At 39.1% G+C, this 27,301-nt stretch overlaps 1 protein-coding gene across 2 annotated transcripts in view; it reads left to right on the top strand.

The window, feature by feature from the left end:
- The first annotated feature begins 6,411 nt into the window (after positions 1 to 6,411).
- The window catches only part of LOC306872861 (PC4 and SFRS1-interacting protein-like), a 98,646-nt gene continuing 77,756 nt past the window's right edge, over positions 6,412 to 27,301 (top strand). For both annotated transcript variants that reach the window (XM_079421743.1, XM_079421744.1), the window contains exons 1-4: positions 6,412 to 6,833; positions 20,181 to 20,274; positions 20,403 to 20,479; positions 20,641 to 20,779. In XM_079421743.1, coding sequence (XP_079277869.1) covers positions 20,203 to 20,274; positions 20,403 to 20,479; positions 20,641 to 20,779 — 288 coding nt within the window. In that variant the 5' untranslated portion in view covers positions 6,412 to 6,833; positions 20,181 to 20,202. The remainder of the gene's footprint in view (positions 6,834 to 20,180; positions 20,275 to 20,402; positions 20,480 to 20,640; positions 20,780 to 27,301) is intronic.

The raw sequence follows: 27,301 nt of genomic DNA, 5'->3' as shown, positions 1-27,301 counted from the left end.
ATGTGTTTTATGGCCTTATTTCAGTGACTTCAAAAATTTAGTTTTTCACTAACCACACATAAACATTGCTTTCTCGAAAACAAAATCAAGTAAATAAATGCTGCTAGTGCTAACATATTATTGTAGCCCAGTTTGTGCTGTTTACAGTGTTATTAGACTTTAGCCATTTATATATTTATAAGCAACTGAAAAAAGCACAAATGTCAGGGCATGTCAAAAAATCTCCAGGCCCCCAAAACACCCTCAGACCCCAGGGGGTTAAAGACATGGAGCTGGACAGTGTTCTTTAGAAACTGTTGTCATTAGTGGCAACAATTGGAGCTACATCTGCAGGTGTAGAAAGGAGCTTCTCCTGTTTAAAGTGGCTCAAGTCCTACACCCGTAACACAATGGGCCAAGGCCGTTTAAGCAGCCTAGCTCTGCTGGCCATTGAGAGGACACTGGTCAAGTCACTGGAAAAGATGCCTATTGGTACGACAGGGTCACAGAGCATTTTCATGAAAAGGAATGTAGGGCAGAGTTTACGTATAAATAAATGGACAATTTGTATGATGTAGGCCGAAAATGAGCTTCCCCTCTTTGAAAGACCAGCAGCCGCCACTGGTGTGGACCTATATAAACCCCGAAAAAGTGTTAAATTATAACAGCGAGTGTGAATTTAACACTTTCAAATTTGCTGTGTATATGACATTTGAAAATACTCAAAAGAATGACAGCACAGCATGTAAAAATACTAATATACTCTGGCGGAATTGTTCTATGGCAGGTCTTAAAGGGTTAAAGAACTGCAAAATGGATTGACTGCGTAGAACCAATCTGTATGTGGAAAAAACTGACTGTCAAATGTCTAAATGACTTATGTATGTAGGGCAAAAAATTCCCGAAATAATCCGATATGTACAGCTCCGTCTTTCTTTTCTCTGCGCTCACAGTTTTGGCATGATTCTCTCACTAACTGAGTTTTGCAAGCGTGAGAGGGAGGGCGGGGCCACCTTTTAGCCAATCAAATTAGGCTCTCGCTGACTCTCCATTTACTCTAATCTGATTGGTTCAAAGAAACACATCATTCGCCAAGACATTTATCTTCATTTAGTTCGGGAACGTTCTCCATACTTTTAATTTACACATACAGTCAAAATAAATAAATTAATTAATAAATACCAACTTAATTAAAACATAGTGGTTTATAAGTCGTGTTCGTTTAGGCTAGACTCCCATGTGTGAGCTGGTGTTAACATTATTTGGTTTGATTTTGCTTTACTTTGAAATTGCATAATCTGCTTACACCACTGATGTTAAACTTTATAATTAAAATGATGTTATGCGACAATGCTCAACACTATGGTATCAGAGTGCTACACTTTGTAAAACCTTTTTTTGCTATGCCAATAAAGCTACTTAAATCTGAATTTGTCAAACCATGTCTCTGTTTATGGTTTTTAACACTCAATTGTGTATATTGAAATTTCAGTATTGATTCAGATAACTTTCATGTGACTGATTAAGCTATTATATGAAGCAAGAATGAGTAACAAAATGCTTTCTTTGTGTCCAGATTTGACTAATGCAAAAACTTTGATAAATATGTATTATTATTATTTTTTTTATCATTTAATCAGTATTTAATCATGTTTAAATATATATCCAAATTCAAGTAACTAATTATGTGGGAATCCAAAGTTCCCACCCACACAGCCATGTTTATGTGTTTATATATAAGAGAGCTAAAGGGGCAGTCGTGCTCCACTGCTCCGGGTGTATGTTCACTAATGAGTGTACACTTGAATGGGTTAAATGCAGAACACTAATTCTGAGTATGGGTCACCATACTTGGCCACACACCACTTCCCTTTCCCTTTCCCTAAACAGTCATCTAGTGGTTACACGATGGTATTACAGATGATAAATATTTTAGTAATATTTTGTAAAGTCGCCTTAAATTACAACATGTTAAAGAAAAAAATATTACTGTTGCTTCTGTTAACTTTTGTTAAAAAAATTTAACCATCCCTGATCAGTAGACAAGTGAAATTATGCACGTATTAAAAGTGAAGTGACATACTGCCAAGTATGGTGACCCATACTCGGAATTCGTACTCTGCATTTAACCCATCCAACGTGCACACACACAGCAGTGAACACACACACACCGTGAACACACACCCGGAGCAGTGGGCAGCCATTTATGCTGCGGCGCCCGGGGAGCAGTTGGGGGTTCGGTGCCTTGCTCGAGGGCACCTCAGTCGTGGTATTGAGGGTGGAGAGAGCGCTGGACATTCACTCCCCCCACCTACAATCCCTACCGGCCCGAGACTCGAACCCGCAACCTTTGGATTACGAGTCCGACTCTCTAACCATTAGGCCACGACTTCCCCCTTTTAGGCTAGTGCAGATACTAGGCCTTCTTTAATTATCATCAAAATTACAATATAATATTACAATAAACTAAATATAGCCTGTTTAGGAGGAGAAGGATACTACACAGCTCGAAATTCAGTATGAACACACAGCCTAATGGTACACAACTTTTAAAAGATCATGTTTTAAGTAAGTTGGTATTTATTTATTTTGACTGTATGTGTAAATTAAAAGTATGGAGAACGTTCTTAAATGAAGATAAATGTCTTGGCGAATGATGTGTTTCTTTGAACCAATCAGATTAGAGTAAATGGAGAGTCAGCCAGAGCCTCATTTGATTGGCTACAAGGTGGCCCCGCCCTCCCTCTTACGCTTGCAAAACTCAGTTAGTGAGAGAATCTGCCAAAACTGTGAGCGCAGAGAAAAGAAAGGCGGAGCTGTACATATCGAATTATTTCGGGAATTTTTTGCCCTACATAAGTCATTTAGACATTTGACAGTCAGTTTTTTACACATACAGATTGGTTCTACGCAGTCAATCCGTTTTGCAGTTCTTTAAACTGTTGTTTTCGCTTCCAAATCACTGTTCACAGGCTTGCAGTGCTTTTGACCGTATTTTGGCGAAAAAACCGTGCCAAAAGTGTAAGCGCAGAAAAATGGAAGTCATAAGAATGCAGATCATATTTATTTTGCGCTAACATGAAGCTGCAGTTTCACAATACATGAATTACACTTACAAGTAACAGTAAAATGCTGCAAATAATTTTTTCTTGTGCTTGAAACGCGATTTACACCTTTACAAAGCTTCTCTTGCGCATGCAAATTTTATTTAGGCTTAGTCTTATGTACACTTTCACAAATCTTACCCTGCGCATGCAAATCTTTATGACGTCAATTTACCTTCATAGTACTTACTCAACAGACAACGAAACAGCCATTTTTGGTTGTTAAAAAAGGTGCGCCCATTCAAAACAGTTGCGTTCATCCTTCGCTGGCTGTGCTGATTTAAATCTAGAGGGTCTGTTGTGTCTCATGCCGAAAGTTCAATGACGCAGGCAGAGATGAATCTCTCCGGCCAATCGGTGATCAGCAGAGTTTACACGTCACCTTTTGGAAACGGTTCGGCTCACTTGGAACCTTGACCGAGGTGATAATAAAAAAAGTACCAGGTACCAGGTACTGTACCCAGTGGAAAACCCCCCAAAAGTGTGCAGTACTAAACTGTACCGTGCCGTGCCGTGCAGTGGAAAAGCGCCAATATTGAAGCTTGGTCAGGACGTTTTGGCATTGCTTTTTGGCGCTCAAGGTATACCTTTAGTGTAACTTTTCGACGTGAAGGGTCCTCCGTTTTAAATAAGAAACCCTTAGCATCAATATGCTGACGCAATACTGGGAATTTTATCGTCATAATTAAATTATATATTGGGTAATAACATTGCCAATATTGCATATATCTAGGGCTGTGATTTTTCAATGTAAACAGTCAAAACAGTTTTATTTATATTACATTATTAACACATTTATGAGCACGTAACCTAACCCCTGCCCCTAAACCTACCATCTGTCAATAAAACAAGATATAGCAGGTCAGTATACACCTTATTAATGGTGCAAACTAGATATACAAGTTAGCAGATGTGCCCAGAATACGAAAGCAACGCTCTAAGTTTTCACATTATACATTATTATACATTTTCCTCCCATAGAAAACCATTATAAAGAAAAGTTTAACGTAAGTGGCTTATTGAATGAAGACAGTGAAATGAAAAAGAACTATTAAACCATAACTCGTTTGTTATTGAAAGGATTTTCGTATGTTATGTATGTACTGTATTTTCTGTTTGTTTTATACATACTGTAATATTTGTAAAACTTAGTTACAGTGGTAAAATATTATGCACTGATACAGTGTACAGCAAAAATATAGTAAAAGTGATATGTAATATTAAAAAGTATATGTAGTACAAGTTTTAGTAAAGTGAATAATATAATAAAATAGCAAGTACAACAGTACAACATAGTAGATTTATAATAGCAACAATTATATGTATAATACCATAATAAATGAATAACAATAGATGAATAATAGCAAGTAGAATATGTAATATCAAAGGTGGAATACAGAATAGACAATAATGAAGAATAAATTAATAGTACATTATAAAGTAAATTAAATGATAGTGAAAACTAGAGTTTTATAATAGTCTTTGTGTAATAATTATTAAACAAAGACACAACTGAAGACAAGCAAAAATTTATGGTTGTCAATTCCAAATTGTGTTTAATTAACGTGTTCCCTGAGTAAAACATAAAATATATAAACTGAGATTGAGTCAGAGGATTATATATATATATATATATATATATATAATCCTCTGACTCAATCTATCTGTAGATTATGTCTATATATATATATATATATATATATATATATATAGACATAATCTACAGATATATGTATATATAATCCTGTGAATCAATCTGCAGCTCAAGGACATTTTATTTCAGTTTTCAGTTCTAATAAAGACTAATTCCACTGCATCCCTCAAGATTTACCTATATTTTATCATTTCTTTTAATGAGTAAAATAAGGTTTCTGGTAAAGAACCTGTCAAAGCTTGACATTTTGCTATACAATGCAAATTACACTCACCCATGCAGAAAACACAAATTTTGAAAATGTTCTTTATTTTTCAATATATGTATAGGAATGTTTGGGGTGTGAGTGTGCAGTTTACGTTGTACAACAAAATGCCAAAGTATAGTTATATTTAACAGACCAGAATATGTGATGCCCCCCCCCCCCCCCCCCAAAAAAAACCCTGCTATATTGATCAAAATTAATAATCATTATTACAACATCAAGAGCAATAATCAATAATCAACAATGTTTTTTGTCATGATATTGCTGCTTCATTCACTAAGGGGTTCCTGTGTTTTTCCTTTCTGGCTATTTACATTATGCAGTTTTTGAATAAATGCACATACAGTACATGATCAGCAGTAAACAGACTGTGTAAATATTTTTACATGTAGTTTATAGTATTGTGATTTGAAGAAACTGGTTATATTTAAATATTTGACAAAAACCACAGAAACATTTAATAAGGTAATTATATTACATAATATTGTTATAAAAAATTGCCCTTACAAAGGTAAATGATGCTGCTGGAAGTCTATTCCGGGGGCAAATATTGCCCCACAATGGAAAAAGTTCATTTCTGACCCTGGCAGAGATTGAGAGACAGAGAGAGCGAGAGCTAGAGACGTTTGAATATGACCAGGGTCATTCTGGCCATTCATTCAGAGCTATTCAGGCTTTAATTAATACAAATACAACATTAGGCTATGGAGGTCTTTTGGAAATGCAGGCTTTCTTCAGATTTTTGGAGGCTTGTGTTGTCTGTTTGCAATTGGCTGAAAAGGAAAAACATATATAATCAGTCCACAGTTTTATGATAAGCTATCAAATCCTTATAATCTAGTGATGATAAACTTACTCTTTGTAAATGAGTAGTGAAATTAAAGAGAGATGCTTTAGCGCCATAATCCTGACAGTCTGACACGGTCTTGTCAAAGTGCTCACTGTAGCCTACATATTTTGCTCATAGCACAATTTACTTTATGATATAAACTACAATATAAATTCAAACTTAATAAGAATTCATTTAAACTTTGATTTCTTAGTCTCAGCTTTCACAGCTAACTAGCGAAATCCCTAGCTATTAATCGTCTGACACTGGTGGCTAATTAAGCTGCCAAAATAATGTTAAATATGACCAAAAACCATCCAGAAACAACTGTTCATTCTTACCTCTGAAAGATAATACCCCAAGATCTGTTTTTATTAATGTGCGACGGTCTGTAGATCCCCAAACTGCCGACGAGTCAGGTATGTTTTTTTTTTTCTGTCCCGATATGAGATTTATGGAGAGTTGCCCGGACCAATATGGCGGCGACGTTGACGTGCGGTTGAGCGACCAATGAGGCGTCTAGGTATTTATTATGTCTATGGGTGGCGGTAATGCACCTTATCGTTGGATGCCGTCCACCGTTAAAACAAAGAAGAAGAAGAAGAAGAAGAAGAAGAAGAACAAACGGGCCATTACGTACAAGTGTTGCCAAGTCCGCGGTTTTCCCGCGGCATTAGACTACTTTAACACTGTTGCCTCGTGTTGTTATTTATGTCCGCGGGTCGAAGCGACCCCATTAACATCATATTTAGCCCCTGGAATGCGAATTTACCTGGGGAACCCCGACATAAAAACGTGTATTTTACATCCCGGAACTCGATTTTTAACGCGGACCCCTAGAAACGCGATTGGGCTTGTTTTTAGTAGCACTCGGGCGGGTTTTGTTGTGAAATCCTGGCAACCCTGAATATGATAAACCTATTTCGAAGAGAAGAGAACAGAAGAGAAGAGAAGAGGAGCAGTGGATACATAATTGGGGAACATCTTTCTTAAATAAACAAGGTAATCACAAGTAATGGCATATATTGTATTTATATGAAGGTATGGGAATACGTATTTCAAGATTCAGTACATGTGCATGCATGCAGTCACATGTTGTATGCGAAGCACCGCTGAAGGAGAAAAGAAGTAATGTGTGTATGCTATTTAACCACAATTATTATGTTGGTTAGAGAAAGCCAACATACTGATATTCTACATATGTTTATCAGCATCGTCATCATAATTATCAGTGGTGAAGTCGGGTCATACACGCTATAAGCCCTGTGCTTACTTTAATCCCGGGCTGTTTGCATAAAATGACTTTTAAGCATCAATATTTGCTTATGCCCACTTATATCTTGTTTTGTAGCTTCGCAACTCCGTGAATGCGCGTGTTCACAGTAGCAAATTAAAATTATTCACCAACTTTGGAATAGGAATTTTGAGCCCCTTGTTCACACTGCAGTCACATACTGGTTGTCATAGAAACAACAGGCTTTGGTTCAGCATTTCATCAGTCATTTAGCAATGAAAGTTTTGCAGATTTCGAGTGAACAGTATTCACATCTAAAATACATAAGTTTTAAACTGGTTTGTTTCCAGTTTACTTTCTATAGCAAGTTCTAATTATAAATGTATTTATGTGGTTTATTTATTTACTGATTATTTTTTTATAAACTGTAACGAGATTGAAACGTCTAAAATGACAATGATTTAAAAAAAAAAGTAATATACCTCCGTGGTTCCCACCTCATTTAAAAAAATCTGTCATTATCCCTGTGCCTAAGAACAATAAACCCTCTTGCCTGAATGACTATCGCCCAGTTGCCCTCACATCTATAGTCATGAATGTTTTCGAGAGACTTGTAAAGAGCCATATCTGCTCCTCCATACCTGGACCGTCTTCAGTTTGCCTATCGCCCAAACAGATCTACGGACGATGCCATCTCTCACGTCCTCCACTCTTCCCTCACACACTTGGACAGCAACAATGGGAATTATGTAAGGCTGCTATTCATTGACTATAGCTCAGCTTTCAACACTATAGTCCCCATCAAGCTGGCCTCTAAACTCACAGACCTCGGCCTAAACTCCTCACTCTGTGACTGGATTCAAGACTTAATCACCGGCAGACCTCAAGTGGTGAAAGTTGGCCAGTTCACCTCAAACTCCATCACCCTGAACGTAGGAGCCCCACAGCGCTGTGTCCCGAGTCCCCTGCTCTACTCTCTCTACACGCATGACTGCGTGTCCTCTCACAGCTCCACAACTATTGTCAAATTTAATTATGGTTCTTGGCCTCATCTCCAACAACGATGAGACCTCATTCTTGGATGAGGTAGAGAGACTCACATCTTGGTGCCAGGACAACTGTCTCTCTCTGAATGTGAGCAAAACTAAAGAGCTGATCATGGAATTTAGGAAGAGATAGCAGCAGCCCTACACTCCATATGATCAGTGGGACCCTGTGGAGAGGGTGAGTAACTTCAAGTACCTCGGTGTAAACATCTCCGAGAACCTGACTTGGACTACACACATCCAAACATAGGTTAAGAAAGCCAGGCAAAGACTGTACCATATGCGACAGCTGAGGAAATTCAGGGTCTCACCAGCAATCCTGAAAACTTTCTATTCAGGGACCATAGAAAGTGTATTGACTCAGTGCATCTCAGTGTGGTATGGAAACAGCTCCAATCAGGACTGCAAAGCACTACAGAGAGTTGTGCGCTTAGCTGAGCGCATCTCAGGGTTTGCTCTCCCCTCTATGCAGGACATCTACCTCAAACGCTGCAAAAGTAGAGCTGTTAAAATCATCAAGGACTCAAATCACCCTGGTAACCATCTATTCACTTTGCTTCCATCTGGTAAGCGCTTCCGCAGCCTGATGGCAAAAACTGAGAGACTTGAGGAGCTTCTTCCCCCAGGCCATCGGGCTCCTAAACTCTAACCCTGTGTCATAACATCACATGACTCCATGTAAATATCACCATATCAATAAGCTATTCATAATTTTTTCTACCTCATATTGCTGCTATTTAAATACCCTGTACAACGTTTTGCACATTCCTCTTTATTACTAAGTCAACAACATACTGACCTGCACATTTATATTTATATTTTTTATATTTTATTTTACTTTTTTTCTACTTTTCTTTTTTTTAATTGCACTGTCCTTGGAGCGGACCTGACCTACATTTCACTGCTGGTTATACTCTGTATAATTGTGTATGTGACAAATAAAAATCTTGAATCTTTTATATATATATATAACTGCTAAGTTCAACCTCAAGCAATTATGTTGGACCATACAAAGTGTACTGGGACCTAATTGCTTTCACAAATCATGAGGAAATCGAACCACAAACAGACCCACAAACAAACCAAACTCTATGGTTCGCTTTTGGGTCTTTTTAGGGGGATCTGAGATCACTTGTTTGTTCACACATATACGAGCTGTAGTCAGCTGCAAATATGTAATATAAAAATTCGAACAAAAGGTTTCTTACCGTGTGTTCACACCGCCGCCGGCAAGAGCGTCAAAGTGGCCGGAAGTCGTTCATTTTCAATGTGAGCCGGCGAGAGCGGCGCGGCCTCCGCTTGAGAGGGTTCCAGAGAACCTGTAAACTTTGGTTGCGACCACATTAGCTCCCAAGCATTTTCACGCTAGAATGCATGTTTTTCAGCGGAAATGCAATTAATTTCCCCAAAACAACACCGATTTGACCAATTGCATATAGGCTATACTTCAACCAGGACAGTTTGGAATGTAGGCTGCACACAAATTAATGTTAATGTTAATTAAAGACCTAGGCTAGTAAGTCTCCTATAAACTGGATGTTGAAATAGACTAACTTAGCACTTAACCATGAACACAAAAACACACCACAAATGGCTTTTATTGGTTTATATAGTTAGCAAACATGTAACTATAATTAAGTTCTTTCCATCGATCAATTTCTTACTTTCACAATTAAAATGTTTCATGAGGTTAACTTATACCCTACTTGTGGTCAGTCTACACAAGATCAACCTGCTTGTTTCCTTTGCGGTTCCTTTAAATGCAAGACCAAGTGCTCGATCGTCAACGAATCTTTCTACAGCATCGCTGTAGAAAGAGCGAATTTTAATGCTCTCGCTGGCGGCGGTGTGAACGCACAGTTAGTGGTTTACAGTAGTATCAGATGTACTTAAAAACATACTAAAAGTTTACCAAAGTTTGACTCCAAGAAACGTCCCGTTTTCAAAATGGCGGCCGTCAGGTCCTTAAAATGACCATTACGCCTTTGTATTCCTCCTAGACCAGGAATACTGGTGGTGCCTGATACATGTTTTGGCCATGTAATATTCTAATTGGCATATTTGCATGATAGATGATAGTGATTACAAGTACAATTATATATTAAAGGAATTTGTTTACAAGTAGGGGTGTGCGATATGACGATTTTTGATCGTGGACGAAAAAAAATGTCTCCACGATCTGCTTTTGAAGAAATATTGTAGTATTGCGCTACAGCACACATTGTCAAATACAGTTCTGGCCTCCGTCACTGTAAACTGTACAACACGACATACAGCAGTAGAGTTACTCTGACAGGACACTGCACTTATTCGCGATCGCAAAAGTACATTATTTGCACACAAGCCTTGCTGGTTAAATGTTTAATTCGCGCGCTGGTCTGACGTGCGCTTTTTCTGAGCGCATACACCTGAAGCACGCGCACTAAAAACCCTGTCTAACAGCGCCTGATTGCTCAACTAAGTTATCTTTTGCGCTAATACTGTCAAACACACACAAGGTTTACATACAGACTCAGTTGGCCATCTCTCAAATGAAAGTGAATAGTTAAGAGAAAAACGGATGCCTGTATATTAGATGCATGCAGGTCTTAAAGGGACAGGACGCTAAACATGCTGTCGACTGTCATTAAAGGGATAGTTCACCCTAAAATTTAATTTCTGTCATTATTTACTCACTCACATGTTGTCCCAAACCTCTTTTAATTTCTTGTGCTGAACCCAAAATAAGATGTTTTGAAGAATGAGGGTTACCAAACAGTTGCTGGTCTACATTGAATTTGATAGTAGGAAAGAAAAATCCTATGGAAGTCACTGTGGACCAGCAACTGTTTGGTTTTCCACCTTCTTCAAAATAGTATTTATGTTCAGCAGAATAAAGAAACTCATTCAGGTTTAAAACAACTTTTGAATAAATGATGGTATAAAAATAAAACATTATGACAGAATTGACAGACAGATGACAGAATATTTATTTTTGGGGGAACTATTTATTTAACGTTAACAAAACGCAAAGAGAAAAATCACTCACTATTCTTGACTGAAAAACTTTAATACAGCTGCTTTAGGAATCAGTCTATGTAGTGTTTTATTTTTATACTTGTTTTTGTGATGAATGCATTTTGTGTTTTTTTTGCCTTTTGTTTTTAATATATTTTTTAATACTTTTCTTATTTATACATATATTTTTCTATATTCTTCAGTTGTTTCCTCTTATTCTGGTTTATTTTTTATACTTTTTTTGCACTGTGACCTTCACTAGATTTACCATTAGTAATATCTTCCTCCTATACACACTCTTCCTCCTATAGAGGTTGATTATAGTGATTCTCACAATTCCCAACTTGACATGGTCCACAAGCAGACATGCATGGTAGACCATATGCCCTGCAACTGCACCGTTGTGTTCGGCAGACAGTTGTGCAATTACAGTGGATTATCTGCAGGAGGCTTTCTGCGGCAGTCTTACTGGTCATAACTGGCAGGAACCGGTTGTCCACCAGTTTCCATCCCTAATCCACTGTGTTCATGTCACCTTCCTTTCCAATCCACACCATGATCTGGAAGTAAACTCTTTGGCAGTGGTATTTGGTTGAGGACTCAGTTGGAGGCAGACGTTCTGGTGTAACAAATGATTTGGCGGTAACGATTTTCTTGCTAAAAAGGTTGTAGCGCAAAGAGGCAAGTGAATCAGTACTCTTTCCACCAAACAACACTGCCATTGCATTGGTCCCATGGTCATCTATAACATTCCTTGCTTGATGTGGGAGCAGAAACACATTTGCACAGGACTGGATGGTTGATTCACCATTCACAAGTTTCTGGAATGCTGTCTGTTTGCCAACACTAAAAATGTGTGAAGTTGTATCACATCCTGTGAAGGCGTGAATAAACAGCAACTGGGAATACAAGTCACTACCCAGGACTTGTTTCATCTCACTGATGTTGTACACTTTAGTAGCTTTGGACTTGTCTGAACGAAAATAGAGGCCTCTATTGTTCGTCACAGCATAGTAGAGGAGAAGAATGAGTAAGTCTGTATCCTCCCCTATCAAGGTTGTGGGCTGATGTTCTGAGGCCTTGATTGCAGCTTTGACAATGTCCACGTCTGCATCACCTGATGCATTGATAACAGTGCAGCCCTTCTTCTCCAGCTCCTCGGTCATAAGATTGATAAGTCCTTGTTTTTTGCAAGATCTGGAAAGGAAATCATCCATTCTTCCCACAAACTCAGTCTCTGTATTGAAGTTAACGATGGGGTGAGTGTTTTCACCACGTCTCTGATGCGTATTGTCTTTGATGGAAGGACCTTCGCTATAACCATCAAAAACGACTGTTGCTTTACCATAATGGCGTATGGTAAAGTCTGCATATGACTGTGCAATGGCACTGTAACTGTCACCCTTTTTCCATGCCAAGCTGTGAACCAGGGAGCCAGCGTCAAGGACATAATGCTCAGTTGGTGGGATGGAATCCAGGACAGTTTTGTTAGATTTCTTGCTTGAGAACTCTTCCTGCGCTAGCTGGGGCTTGTTGGCTTTACGGAAGATTTATGTGTATTTGTTTTTAAATGTATTAAAAACAAATACAAATATATTTTTAATATAGCTGAGCCACCAGATGAGCATTGGATATTTGGGCCATACAAAAAGGAAAAAATATTGGGGCAATTTGGGGTAAGACGGGTCTCCTGGAGGCAAAAAGCCAGAGGGTTAAACTTTTCAACTAGATATTGTAATTTGGCAAAATTGGCTTTAAGACCACGTCAATTCCACTGTATTATATGCTTATCCAGTTTTAAGTGGGTAGAACAAGAGGATGCCCTTTGTTTCGGACATTTGGAGAGAGGCTATGTAAGGGAGACAGGTTGATTTACAGTAGCTCAAAGGGAATCATTTATGATTTAATAGGGAATTTGGACAGAATCACTGTATTATGGTTGATCACTGAGTCGGCCAGCGATTTATTAAACAAGCCGGATAACATCAACTCTGAAGTGGATATTAAAATCCAAAATATAGTGAAAACACTATTAATTAGCAGAGTAACAACATCGGCAGTTTAAGACATTGACTTGTAAGCACAAAACACAAGATACTTCTCTTTTCAATAGAAGACTTTATTGGATAAATCTAAGACGTATAAATTAATCTAATACATAAACATACCTACTCACACATTCACACAAGTTGCAGAAGAGAGAAAGTGAGGAAAGAATGAGTTTAAGAGTGAAAATGTGAAATACCAAGTTTTCTAAAATTTATATTAAATGAACCAGTTCAGCTAGAATCTGGAGATACTTGCGTTGCTTTAGGTGGTTCTCTTGTTGTCATTGCAGAAAGGGGTTTCCCAAGTTTGTTGATTGGCTGGAAGTCCAGTTGCCATTCGAAGTGATGTCTTGGGAAGCCAATGGTTTGGCGTTGGCTGAAGATGCGGAGTTGTGGGCTGGTCGAAGTTTTGATGCGAGCACTTGGAGACACGGATTTGTGGCAAAACTTAACTCAGAACACCAAACTTTCAACGGAAAGAAAAAACTAAAATAAAAGGATGTAATGAGACTATGGTTTTTCTTCTCATCGTGGTTAAGTAGCAGCGGGCGTGCAGGCCGAAGCACGCTATAATGGCGCTCGAAGAAGCAAAAAGTGATGACAAAAAGCATGGCTAAAAGCATAATTTGATGGTGTCCTGAGTTTTTAAACCGGGCTGTTGGACACATCCCAAATGGTATCTTGACCAATTAGACATTGTGTTAGATCGGGATGTTGCTATGCTTCTCCTCCCTATACATAAATCAACATGTTATCTTATCAGTCACATGGTCTGAATTTTCCTGCTCTTGCAGACAGTGTTGTCAGATTGGGCGGTTTTGAATTTGATTGTGCGGGTAAATATTGGCTTGGGTAAATATTGGCTTGGGCGGGTGGACAAAATTTGGGCTGGTTTTTGGCCAGTTTGGCGGTTTTCAAAACATATAAATTGTATAGGCTAATTGGTTAACAAACAAGCCCAAGTGTGCATATATAGCCTACTGTGTGCATCCAGTCACTCATCACAACGTTACTAAACACACACGCACACTGCAAAGATGACTGGTGCTGATGTTGATGTTTTTTTTTTTTCATCTTCCAGTAACAGTCAGTTCTTAATTTATGCCAGGAGTTGTGTAAATGAAAAACGAAGTCGAGATCGATATGAAGCTTGAGTCTTAGACCTTTTTAATGATGTATAGTTTATGAAGTTAACTGCATTCTTTTACATTAAAACTAGCAGTAACTCTGAACTAATGTAAACAAAGAACGCTGTGCACTGGCGTCCTCCCACAGGTGAAGAGGTTTTAAACAAGCACTGTTTATACACATTTAGTTAACCAAATGAAACAATACACATTTTAATGCTATTAAAAGTGTGCACATTGAGAGAAATAAATAGCAGATGTTCATATTAACAACTTTTTTAACTTGAGCAAACGCTACTAATACAATGAAAACATGCATGTTTTAAAGTGACGTGAAAGTGACATGACATACTGCCAAGTATGGTGACCCATACTCGGAATTCGTGCTCTGCATTTATCCCATCCAAAGTGCACACACACAGCAGTGAACACACACACACACCGTGAACACACACCCGGAGCAGTGGGCAGCCATTTATGCTGCGGCGCTCGGGGAGCAGTTGGGGGTTCGGTGCCTTTTATTCACTAGCTTTTAAAGCTAGTGAATAAAAGGAAACGATCCACCCGCATGCCTCTGCTCAATGACAGTTGTGATCTGCGTCTCGGGCCGATGACGTCACTTCCAGGGAGGAATGCCCAGGCCTGTTGTACACGCCCCCATGTCAAAACAGCGCCACAAAGTGAGACGCGCAGAAACGTGAAGCGCAAAGGGGAAAACGGTATCGCAAGCTCAAACTTGACTGAAACGCAAAATAAAAGCAGCATTGCAAGTAAATTAGTAGATATGGCCATGGAAAATATGTATTGCAAAAATCACTACTTTTGCTCTGTTTCATTTATTTTTTGCAATTCTTTATTTTTATTTGCAGAAAACACATTTATTTTTCCTCAATTTAATTTTCGTTTGCAAAACTTCAATTCTGTTGCAAATATATGAATGATGATTCATGAGCGACGGGTTTTTAGCACGATAACGGATCTGATTTTAAATGTATAACTGTAAGTGATATATAAGTTTGATGGTAAAGAGTGCAGTGTTTTAACTCTCAAAACGTGAATTACACCTGTTGAGGGAGATGACATGAAGGCTATATCTGAAGGCTATATCACTGCAACTCCGAAATCGGAGCACAGTTAAATTATTTAATCAAAATCTATTTATATCTATACGATCCTGTCATTTTATCTTTTAAACGGTCCAGATTGGTATATCCTTTAAAGATGCTGGACTCGTTAGTTTTGACTGGAAAATTCTATATTATGTTCAATATGAACTTCATGAAAGACTTACTTCTGTGTGAAATTATAGAGCGACACGAAAGTAAGAGCATAATTGTTTATTGTCGGATTATCATACAGAATGACAGTTTGGACTTGTCATGGTGTGTACATGAACAAGTGTGAAATGCCTATAATTACGTTGCTTATTCTGATCACTTATATTGGGCACTTTTTTGCATTTAAATTCTGACTGTTGAGGGTGTCGGTTGATTGCCGTTTTGACAGTGTCTGCTTGCATATTTTAATCATATTTGTAGTTCTTTTTAATGTATTTGCCTCGATTTGGGAAATTTATCTAGCATTATATTTATATTATTTTGTCGTCATTATTTTGTTATAAGGAGTTGGAAATGGCTCTTATCAACCTTGATTTACATTCTGTCACATTATTTTGACGGTTAAAGTTTTGGGTGGTTTTTGGGTGGGTTTTTGTGAGCTTTTGGTCTGGAAATCGTCCATCCAATCTGGCAACACTGCTTGCAGAGTATAATTTTGGACATGATGTCTATATCAAAAATATAATACATTTTACAAAGTATTGATTGTTAGAAACATTTAAAGCATGAAAAGCACCTGCTTTCAGATGGAGCGGCATTTAATACACAGAGCTGTAGATCGCTGACAAGCTACGCAATATCACGTTCAAAATCAAATGCGATTCATCTGCGATTATGAGCGCGAATTGCGTAGCTTGTCAGTGAACTGGCTCTGTGTATTAAATTCTGCTCCATCTGAAAGCAGGTGATGGAGATTTACCACTAATCACAGAACCGTCTTTACTGACGAGATGCGCATGACTATCGCAAGCAAAATATTGTGCAGCCCTACTTTCTGGACTTATCTTGGGTTTTTGTGATCTTGACTTCTTTTGACCTTTTGACTGTTTTTTGTCAGCTTATGAATTCACCTGGATCGGAAGTGATATTGTCTGGGTTTGATTATATACAGTCTTATTTTTTGTTGAATTTGAAAACTTGGTTTCTTTGATCATTTGAGATTTTTCACTTATCCAAATCAAGTCTTTTTGGACTTCAACAGTTCGTAGTTGTGGTTTCACAATGGCTGCAAAAGTTTTCGCAAGATTCAAGGTTTTCCCCCGGTTTCACAGACAAGGTTTAAACCTAATCCCAGACTAAAATCTAAGTCTGAGCTGTTTCAACTGAAATAAACTTGCTCTGACAGATCTTAAAATATATCAGTCCCTTTATTTTGTCTCAAAATGCACAACAGTAATGTTTTTTCTAAGGCATGTTTATAAAAATTGCTTGAATGTCCTAATTGAACTATGGCCTAATCCTGGTTTAGTCTAAGCCCTGTCTGTGAAACCAGGCCATGGAGTCCTTCAACTAATCTTCGGGCTTCCAGATAATTCACTTTTTTTGCACATTTTGTCTTTAGGATTTCTTTCTATGTAAGGCAAAAATTGGCAGGCTTTGAATGAAGCTGAGTGTTCCCCTGTGCAATTGCTGCATTTAGATGGCCTTTTGCAGTCTTCTCCATGTCTTTCCTCTCCACAGTTACAGCAGATGGGTTTATTTTTACAGCCATCTGATCCATGTCCAATTTCCGGCCAATTAAAACATCTGAGTGGGTTAGGTATAAATGTCAACAAGGACACTTAAATATCCCATTTGAATCCTTTCTGGATGCTGGGGTCTGTTGAAAGTTAAGATATAAGTTCCTGTCTTGATGATGCAATCTCCTTTCTTGATCGTAATCCTCTTCACATCAATCACACATTGCGAGGTCAATTCGGCAGTTATTTCACTCTCCATGTTCTCTAATTCTCTAGTACGAATGACTCCTCAACTGTTATGTAGAGAGGGATGATAAAAGGCTTTCATTGCCATGTTAGCAAGTGTAGTTGTATGGAGTAAGTTTTCAGCTTGAACATTTGACTAGAATCTGACTAGATCTCAGCTTCTTAACATCCTTCACTGTCCCTATTCCTTTTTGTATAGCAAATAGGGACAGCTTGGTAAGTGTCATATCAGGAGCCAGAGACTCCAGAAGTATAAATCTATTCTAGTTGTCACTTTTGGAAGAAAAGTTGTAATTATTTCCTAAATCACAATCCAGGTCTTGATCCAACAATCATCTTTTTTTTTTTTTTTGCCATATTTGTTTGTAGTTTTATTTCATCATCCCTACTCTTCACCCACCCTGGAGCCCAACAAGACATCCAGCAGTTTGCATCAAAGATATAGGAATGGTATACTTGAGTAAGTAAATCGAATGATTGTATTACTCAATTGACCCTCAACCAACGCCTTCTGGAAATCTGCATGTAAATCTTAATGTAAAATTCCCAGGGCATGTCCTGACCAGCCGATTGATTGGAGCGGGCCTCTCCAACCGCCCGTCTAAGTGAAATTAGAGCCAAAGTTGGAGCTGAGACTACCACAGCATGTCACATTGCTCAAATACCAGGAACTCGGCATCCACTGACACAAGTTGCAACTCACAACTCAACAAGTTGCGATCAGCATGGAGGTGCTAGGGACCTATTCGGGTCCACATGGGGACCTATAACTCAAGAAGTATTAAAGATATCTAAATTTTTGTTTCTAGTTCTTAATAAACTTTTCCTTTGGAATCCTAATTTTCAAGACCCTACATCATTCAGTCCCAGAGATATGGGGGATCTCAATGAGTCTCCATATTCAGATTGTTGAATATTACCTATTTTCAGTGGTTGAAAACCAAATGTTGGTCACTTTTGGCGCTTTTCCACTGGGTACAGTACCTGGTACTTTTTTTAGTACCACCTCGGCCGAGGTTCCAAGCGAGCCGTACCGTTACCAAAATGTGATGTGTAAACTCTGCTGATCACTGATTGGCTGGAGAGAATAGTCACTGCCTGCATCATTGAACTTGCGGCACAAGACACAACAGACCCATTAGAGTTAAATCAGCACAGCCAGCGAAGGATCGAACGCATCTGTTTTGAATGGGCGCACCTTTTTTAACAACCAAAAATGTCTGTTTTGTTGTCTGTTGAGGAAGTACAGACGACCCTCTCTTTGATAGCCGAGGAGCGGATCCAGCGAGAGCTTGATGGAGCGACGGGGAATTAAAAAGTTTTTCAGGAGTCACGGCAGTAGACCATACTTAAGCGCAACCATAACGACACGTGAATAATCCCGCCCACTCTACAAGCGGTACTAAACTGCAGTGGAAACGCAAACCGAGCCGAACTGAGCCGTGCCGTTCTGAACCGAGCCGACTAGTACCACGCAGTGGGAAAGCGCCATTTGTATACAGTCAATACTTACTGTATTTTAAAGAGGAATGTGTGAAGTATATGTAATGTTGATACTAGAACTGGATCTTGTTTCCCTCTTATCAAAACAATATGCATAGACATACCTGTCTGAGTGCTAAAAATGCTCTGAGATGGTCAAGTGCTCTTTTCCCATTTTGAATCGTCACCACTGGCACATAGTGCAACAACGATTGCTAAAGTCAACAGATTTTACTAAGAAATTTGCCAATCTGAAGTCATTTTTAACTCATGTAATTTGGCTCTGAATCTCAGGTGAAAATGACCATTTTGATCTACAAAATAGTGGATTACTCAGTACAGTGGCATGCAAAAGTTTGGCAACCCCTTGCAGAATCTGTGAAAATGTGAATAATTTTAACAAAATAAGAGAGATCTTACAAAATGCATGTTATTTTTTTATTTAGTACTGTCCTGAGTAAGATATTTTACATAAAAGATGTTTACATATAGTCCACAAGATAAACAAACAGCTGAAATTATTAAAATAACCCCCTTCAAAAGTTTGGGAACCCTTGGTTCTTACTACTGTGTGTGGTTACCTGGATGACCTACAACTGTGTTTTTGTTTTGTGATGGTTGTGTTTTAGTCCCTTGTTTGTTCTGAACAGTTAAACGGAGCACTGTTCTTCAGAAAAATCCTCCAGGTCCTGCAGATTCCTCAGTTTTCCAGCATCTTTTGCATATTTGAACCCTTTCCAGCAGTGACTGTATGATTTTGAGATCCACCTTTTCACACTGAGGATGATTGAGGGACTCAAACACAACAATTAAAAAAGGTTCAAACATTCACTGATGCTCCAGAAGGAAACACGATGCATTAAGAGCCGGGGGTCAAAACTTTTGAACAGAATGAAGATGTCCAAATTTTTCTTATTTTGTAGAAATGTAATTTTTTTTCCATTTAGTTCTGCCCTTCGGAAGCAACAGAAGCTACTTGCATGTTTCCTGGAAGACAAATTAAGTACAATTTACCTTGATCTTCAAATTCAAAAAGTTTTCTTTTGCATGCCACTGTAAATATTCATCCATGACATTTAATATTTTGAAGAACAAAGCTAACCGATATACCTGGATGTTCGGTGCAAATTCCACTTATTAATTTCAATGTCCTTTTCTAAATATGTCAGTAGGTTTCCAATACTGACCCCTAGTGTCAGAACGACAACATTTTCATTTTTGTGTGAACTGCCCCTTTAAGCAATGTCACCGTGTTGTGATGAGGTTAATGTGATGAAGACAAGTGAATGAGTGGTGTCTTGAGGCATAGAGAAAGACAATTCAAAATACTAGAACAAATAATGGAATGGAAATGTTTTGATATGTCTCAAAGGAGGTGATCCATCTGTCTGGACATGGCTCGGGATTTCAAACCCGGTGATCTGATTTTTGCTAAAATGAAGGGTTATCCCCACTGGCCTGCAAGGGTGAGAAAACACTACCAAATTACCTTTTTTTATTATTATTATTATTATTATTATTATTATTATTAATTCATTACACAATGCTACTGTCTGAATAATGTTTAGTGCTATATGCTACTGTGCCATTTCAGATTGATGAGATTCCATATGGAGCTGTCAAACCATCAAATATAAAGTTCCCTATCTTCTTTTTTGGCACTCATGAAACGTAAGTAGAGATTCGTCAACATTTTTACTTAAGTTATGTATTGTTGTGGAGCTTCAAATGGTCAAAATTGAAAAGGCAGGTAAATTTAATTCCTGATCCTGCAGTTGAGTTATGGTTAAATAGCCTAGATGTGATTATATGCTACCTGTTTAACATTTCAGAGCATTCTTGGGTCCGAAAGACATCTTTCCCTATTTGCCTAATAAAGACAAATATGGCAAACCTAACAAAAGGAAGGGCTTTAATGAAGGCTTGTGGGAAATTGAAAACAACCCGAAAGTGGAGCTTAACGGACATAAGGTACTGTTGGCTTGCTATTTTTTTTTTGGCATGGAGTGAAATCCATATCAAGACCTGCCACAAATGCAATAGACTCACATCTGTGCACAGCAATGCACAAATGCCGGCAAGGAATCCACATACACACTAGGCATGTCACAGTATGACGTTTTCATATCACAATAATTTCTGAAAATTGCTTTTATCATGCCTTTTAAGATGGTAATGCATTAACTAACATTAACAATGAGAAATACCTATATTTGTTACAGGAGTTCCCTGTATTATTTCATAACATCAGTTAAAAATACAGCTGATCTTTGTTATTTCATGTTAGATCAGGTTAAAACTTAACTGCCTCTCAGTATCCAGCGTTTTTGTTGCACTTCTGCGAATATTTCTGTAAATTTTCAGCTCATGGATGTTGCAGTCTTTGATCGAAATGTTGAATGATCAGCTTAGGGGATGTCTAGAGTTGAGAACAGTGGGGTGAACTGTGAATTGACCTATCGGTAAGCCCTGCCCCCCTTAATTACTGTTGCTCCCTCAGACAAACAAACAGACCTGCTTACTGTCTTACAATGACAGCTGTCAGTGTGAAAACCTTGTCAAGATGTTCTTGAAAAGAAGGACCATTATTCAAGTGCGAATTAAATATGCCATGGAGGGATATACTGTATAAAACATTTTCAAATAAATATGGTGGGTAACTCGATTCATTTGGAAGTGTGGGTTTACAGATCTCAATGCAAACGAGAAGCCTCATGATACGGTCGTCACGATCGGAGATGACAACATCCAGGATCAACCCAGGATCAACACTGTTCATGTAGTCTACCGCAGGGCACGATTAATTTAATTTACATTTACCCAGTTTAATATTGAGAGGCACTGAAATGTAGACCTTTGTTTATGTCTTTTTGACTTACACTGTACATGACGTGAGAACAGTTCGCTATTTTGGTTTATACGTTAGCATTGACTCACTATCTTCAACGTTAGCTAGTTTTAGCCAGAGATACCTTGCTGAAGCACAAAATTAATGTTTTGTCACAAAATTAAGGCATTAATGTTCTGCTTGAGCAGATAAAAATTATAACTTAATGAGAGTATGACAACCAAAATATGGAACGTTTTCATCTTCATTGGGATTAGAGTTGAATGCTTACTGATATTTTACTCTGTTTTGTTTGGGTTCAGGAAATGGAATAAAATAAATTCCATTGCCCATCCTCTCGGGATACCTGGAATTAGTGATACAAGTACCCCAGGCACATCGTTTTTCCATTTTTGTAGCATAAACACAATCAACTGAGGAAAGATTTGGATCTTCCAATGTTTCTCTATGGCGATGAAACCTAAAGATGTCTGAGTTCTGCTCCCTGTGCAACTGATACTCGACTGCCATTAGCTCATCAGCATTTGAGGGGAGGGGCTTACCGATAGGTCAATTTATCTAGCTGTTCCATCCTTCCTTGATGAGTCATGTAGTACTATCATATTCTGGATCAGGAGATGGCTACTACTTGATTTGAGATGGGTGAGTTTGACAGTGAAACTTTGACTCTGCGCCTGGAGGAAGTAACTTGGAATAGTGAGTCTACAAAAGGTAGGTTTTAGCTCTTCATCTTCAATCTGTAGATGGAGAAGCAGACTCTTAGGACACTGATCCGAGGGCAGGGAGGGAAACAGTGGACCTTTGTTCCATCAACTCCTATTGGCCAACTCAGCTAAAGTTTCGCATTGTGTGATGTTATCGGCAGGATTGATTTTGGAATAAACATAATGCCAGGCACTAGGGTCAGTCAGTTCCTATATCTCTGCCATTCTTGTTCTGACAAAAACAAAAATTTTAAGCCTACATCAATCAGCTTGCATCCATGTCAACACTAGTGAAATCAAGTGACCAAAGAGTCAGATTGGGATGCTAAGATCCGATCAAACAGCTTTGCAAGCAGAACTTCAAGGTAGCACAAAGCTCCAAATGTGGAATTGACTGGTCCCTTTTGGGGGAACTCTTCAACGGGCAGTTAGGAAGGTTACATGGGTAAAAGTATAGGCAGTGACTTTCTTTGATTGTTGATTGTTTTCACAAAACCAGCTAAATCCCAAATTCCTTGAGCTAAAAATTTCCAATTGCCGAACACCCACATCATTAAACAATCTCATTCAAGAGTGAGCCACCTTCACCTCATTCAAACAATGCTCCTCATCAGCATTCCTTTATACATGCGCCACCATACTGTACACCGCAGGTATATCCTATACAAGCAGCCAGCATGACGGACTTTGCAAAATATCTAGCACAAAGAGAACTCGTAACTACTGGGCTCGCAAAGTTCGATGACCAACCCGAAAATTATAGAGCGTGGCAAGCTTCCTTCATCAATGTCATTGAAGGACTGGATCTGACAGCAGGTGAGGAACTGGACCTCTTAGCAAAGTGGCTTTGTAAAGAGTTGTCAGAGTATGTGAAAAGATTCAGGTCTGTGCACATAAACAACCCAAAATTAGCTTTACAAATGGTCTGGGACAGACTCAATCAGTGCAATGCAGCCCCTGTGGTTTGCACTTTTTAGTAAGCTTGTCAACTGTCCTCGCATATCCAACAAAGACAATTCCAAGTTAAGAGAACTTTGAGATCTTCTTCTGGAGCTCCAGTCTGCCAAAGAGAATGCTTAATTACCAGGGTTAACCTACCTAGACGCTGCCCGTGTTATTAACCCAACTGTAGATAAATTGCCACATAATCTGCAGGAGGTACAAAGATGAACACTACGTGTCCTTTCCTCCTTTTTCCTTTTTTGCACAGTTTATATGTTGCGAGGTTAGGATACAAAATGACCCCAGCTTCAAACTGTCTACCAGCAACACTACCACTCCCAGATATGAGAAGCCCTCACTTAGGAACACAGCATCGAAAGGTTTCATATCTGCACACAAGACAGACATAACTACGTCGCGGGAATCTCAAACTGATAAAAAAGAGAAAAGGGATGATCTAATCAAAATCTGTCCTATCCATAACAAACCCCACCCCCTTGCAAAGTGCAGAGGATTCAGAGTGAAGCCCATTGAGTAACGCAGAACCTATCTCAAAGAAAATAATGTATGTTTTAAATGTTGTGCATCAATGTCTCACTTAGCCAGAGACTGCAGAACGCCACTGAAATGCAGAGAATGTGAAAGTGAACGCCACTCCAAAGCTATGCATCAGGCACCGACCCCTTGGACCTCAAAGCCTGTAGGACAAGACCATACAGAACAAGAAAGTGAAAAGGAAGAGAAACTCAGTGACTAAGCTACTATAAATTCCCAGTGCACAGAGATATGTGGCATAAACCAGTCAGCTCGTTCTTGTTTTAAAAATTTGCTTAGTGAAAGTGTATGAGAAAGGACAACCAGGACACACTGTGAGCATGTATGCAATCCTTGACGACCAAAGTAATTGCTCCTTGGCTCGTTCAGAATTCTTTGACTTGTTCGACATTCAAAGCAGCCCACATCCTTACTCACTCAGAACCTGTACAGGCATCATGGAGATGATAGGGAGGAAAGCGCATGGATTCCAGATAAACGCATTTAGCAGAGGGGTGAGCATTGATCTTCCTCCACTCGTCGAATGCAATGAAATCCTCAACAACAGGTCAGAAATACCAACTATAGAGGTAGCACTTTGTCATCCCCACTTGAAACCTATTGTAAGATTTATCCCAAAATTAGATTCAAATGCCCAAATCCTGCTTCTGTTGGGGAGAGTCCACAAGGTCAGGCAGCAAATCAGTGGTCCTCAAAATTCCCCATTCGCCCAAAGACTTGATCTAGGCTGGGTCCTGATTGGTGACGTCTGCATCAGTAACACACATAAGCCAAATGTTTACAGCTTTAGGACAAATGTGCTACAAAATGGCTGACCTTCCTTCCCTACTCCTTGTGCAAGTCACATTTCTTTGGGAGAGAAGGCAAAGCATGGCAGGGAGTCCAACCAACATTTTCGACCAAATACAGCCACAAAGGTCCATAAGTCATCTAATGACATTGGTCGCACAGTGTTCGAAAGAACTAAAGATGACAACACGTGTGCTTTCTCCTTTGAAGACTTAAAAATCATGGAGAAGGACTTTAACAAAACTGAGACAAACTTCTGGGTTGCTCCTCGACCTTTCAAATCACCCCGACCACCTCTCCCTAACAATCGAGATCAAGCACTCTCACGGCTTCTCTCCTTGAAGCGCACTCTAGACAAAAGATCAGAGATGAGAGAAAACTTTCTAGAGTTCATAGGGAAGATGTTAGAGAACAAGCATGCCAAACTAACTCCTCCACTCAAAGAGAATGAGGAATCATGATATCTTCCAACCTTAAGAGTCTATCATCCACAAAAACCAGACCAAGTAAGGGTAGTCTTCGATTCCGGTGCACAGTATCGTGGTATCTCTTTGAACAGCGTCCATCTCACAGGACCTGACATGAACAATTCCCTCCTTGGAGTGTTGTTACGCTTCCTAAAAGAACCAATAGAGGAAGTCGTGGCCTAATGGTTAGAGAGTCGGACTCGTAATCGAAAGGTTGCGGGTTCGAGTCCCCGGCCGGCAGGGATTGTAGGTGGGGGGAGTGAATGTACAGCGCTCTCTCCACCCTCAATACAAATGAGGTGAGGACTGAGGTGCCCTTGAGCAAGGCACCGAACCCCCAATTGCTCCCCGGGCGCCGCAGCATGGCTGCCCACTGCTCCGGGTGTGTGTTCACGGTGTGTGTGCATTTGTTCACTACTCACTGCTGTGTGTGTGCACTTGGATGGGTTAAACGCAGAGCACCAATTTCGAGTATGGGTCACCATACTTGACAATACGTCACGACTTTACTTTACTAATAGCGTGATTGCTGACATTCAGCAAATTTTCATTTGCTCTGTGGTACAGGAGAATCAAAGGAAGTACCTGAGGTTCTTGTGGCACAGAGACAATGACATGTCAAAGAAGATTACAGAGCAATGTTACTCATTGCACGGCTCGTGAGCCTACTGCGGCTCGCCAAGCTTTCATTTGTGGCTCGCATGGCAGTACATATTACGATGATATAATCATGCATTCAATTCAGATATTCAATAAAAGCATTAAAAACAAGCAGGGCTATAACATAACCACACGGTGTGTACACCGGAAGCGAGCGGCGCAACGTGACAAAATACAATAGAACCCATTATAATCAGTGATGCTGCCTACACTGGCACGACACGACAAATCCTGACAGTAATCTGATGCCTCGTTCTGTTTATGACATACTGACACAAAGTTCAAATGATTTGCAGCAGTAGCTTTGTCGCATCCAGTGTAGGCAGACTTTGGCGTGGCAAAACATGACAACTGTCGCGTCCGATGTAGACACGGTGTCAGTGTATGCTCTACTGCAAACAATTTATATTTAAAAAAAAATACCCAAAACAGTGGCATTACAAGATGGTAATATAGACTAGAAAAGATATTTAAACATGCTCTACCCTTACGTCCATTACACTGAATCATTGGGGAGTTGCCAGTTTTGGCAATCTTTCCAGCTCTTAACGGTGAATGTGCTCTTGGCTGTTTATTGGGCTAATGTAGAAAAAAAATTACTTCAGGTATTCCCAGCATTAACCCTCTGGGGTCTGAGGTGATTTTGGGGCCCTTGAGATGTTTTGACATGCCCTGATATTTGTGCTTATTTCAGCTACTTATAACATACTATTGACCAACATGTATTTTTTTTTTTGTATTCAGCACAAACTGTGCTACAATAATATTTGACCAAGATGGATGTACATGTTTGCATTTTTTAGAAAAAAAATATGTGTGGTTAGTAAGTTTTGGGGAAAAAAAATGTAGCTGAAATAATCAGAATCAGAATGAGCTTTATTGGCCAAATATGTTTACACATACAAGGAATTTGTTTTAGTGACAGAAGCTCCACAGTGCAACAGAAAGACAGGACAGGACACAGATAATAAAGAATAATACAAATATCCAAATAGGCAATGTACAAAACAGCAAAAATGCAATATATAAATAACATAGACAATTATGTGTGTACAGGTCTGATATGTACAAATTTGAAATGGGAATAAAATAAAATTAGATAAATAAAAAAGTAAGCAAGTGTGGTGAATAAATAATAGAGTTGTGTGTTCCGTGTTTTATTGTCAAGTGTCCATGAGATGGATTGCCTGGGGAAAGAAACTGTTTCTGTGTCTGGTCGTTCTGGTTCTCAGAGCTCTGTAGCGTCGACCAGACGGTAACAGTTCAAAGAGGGAGTGTGCTGGATGTGAGGGGTCCAGAGTGATTTTACCAGCCCTTTTGCTGATAAGTACAGTTCTTGGATAGTGGGGAGGATTGTACCAATGATTCGCACAGCAGACCGGACTACTCTCCGTAGTCTTCTGAGGTCAGATTTGGTAGTTGAGCTGAACCAGACAGTAATTGAAGTGCAGAGGACGGATTCAATGATGGCAGAGTAGAACTGTTTCAGCAGCTCCTGTGGCAGGTTGAACTTCCTCAGCTGGCGAAG

Source organism: Barbus barbus, assembly GCF_936440315.1.
Source record: "Barbus barbus genome assembly, chromosome: 7".
Classification (NCBI taxonomy): domain Eukaryota; kingdom Metazoa; phylum Chordata; class Actinopteri; order Cypriniformes; family Cyprinidae; genus Barbus; species Barbus barbus.
The sequence above is the reverse complement of the archived record's forward strand: the minus strand, read 5'-3'. Positions and strand labels throughout refer to the sequence as shown.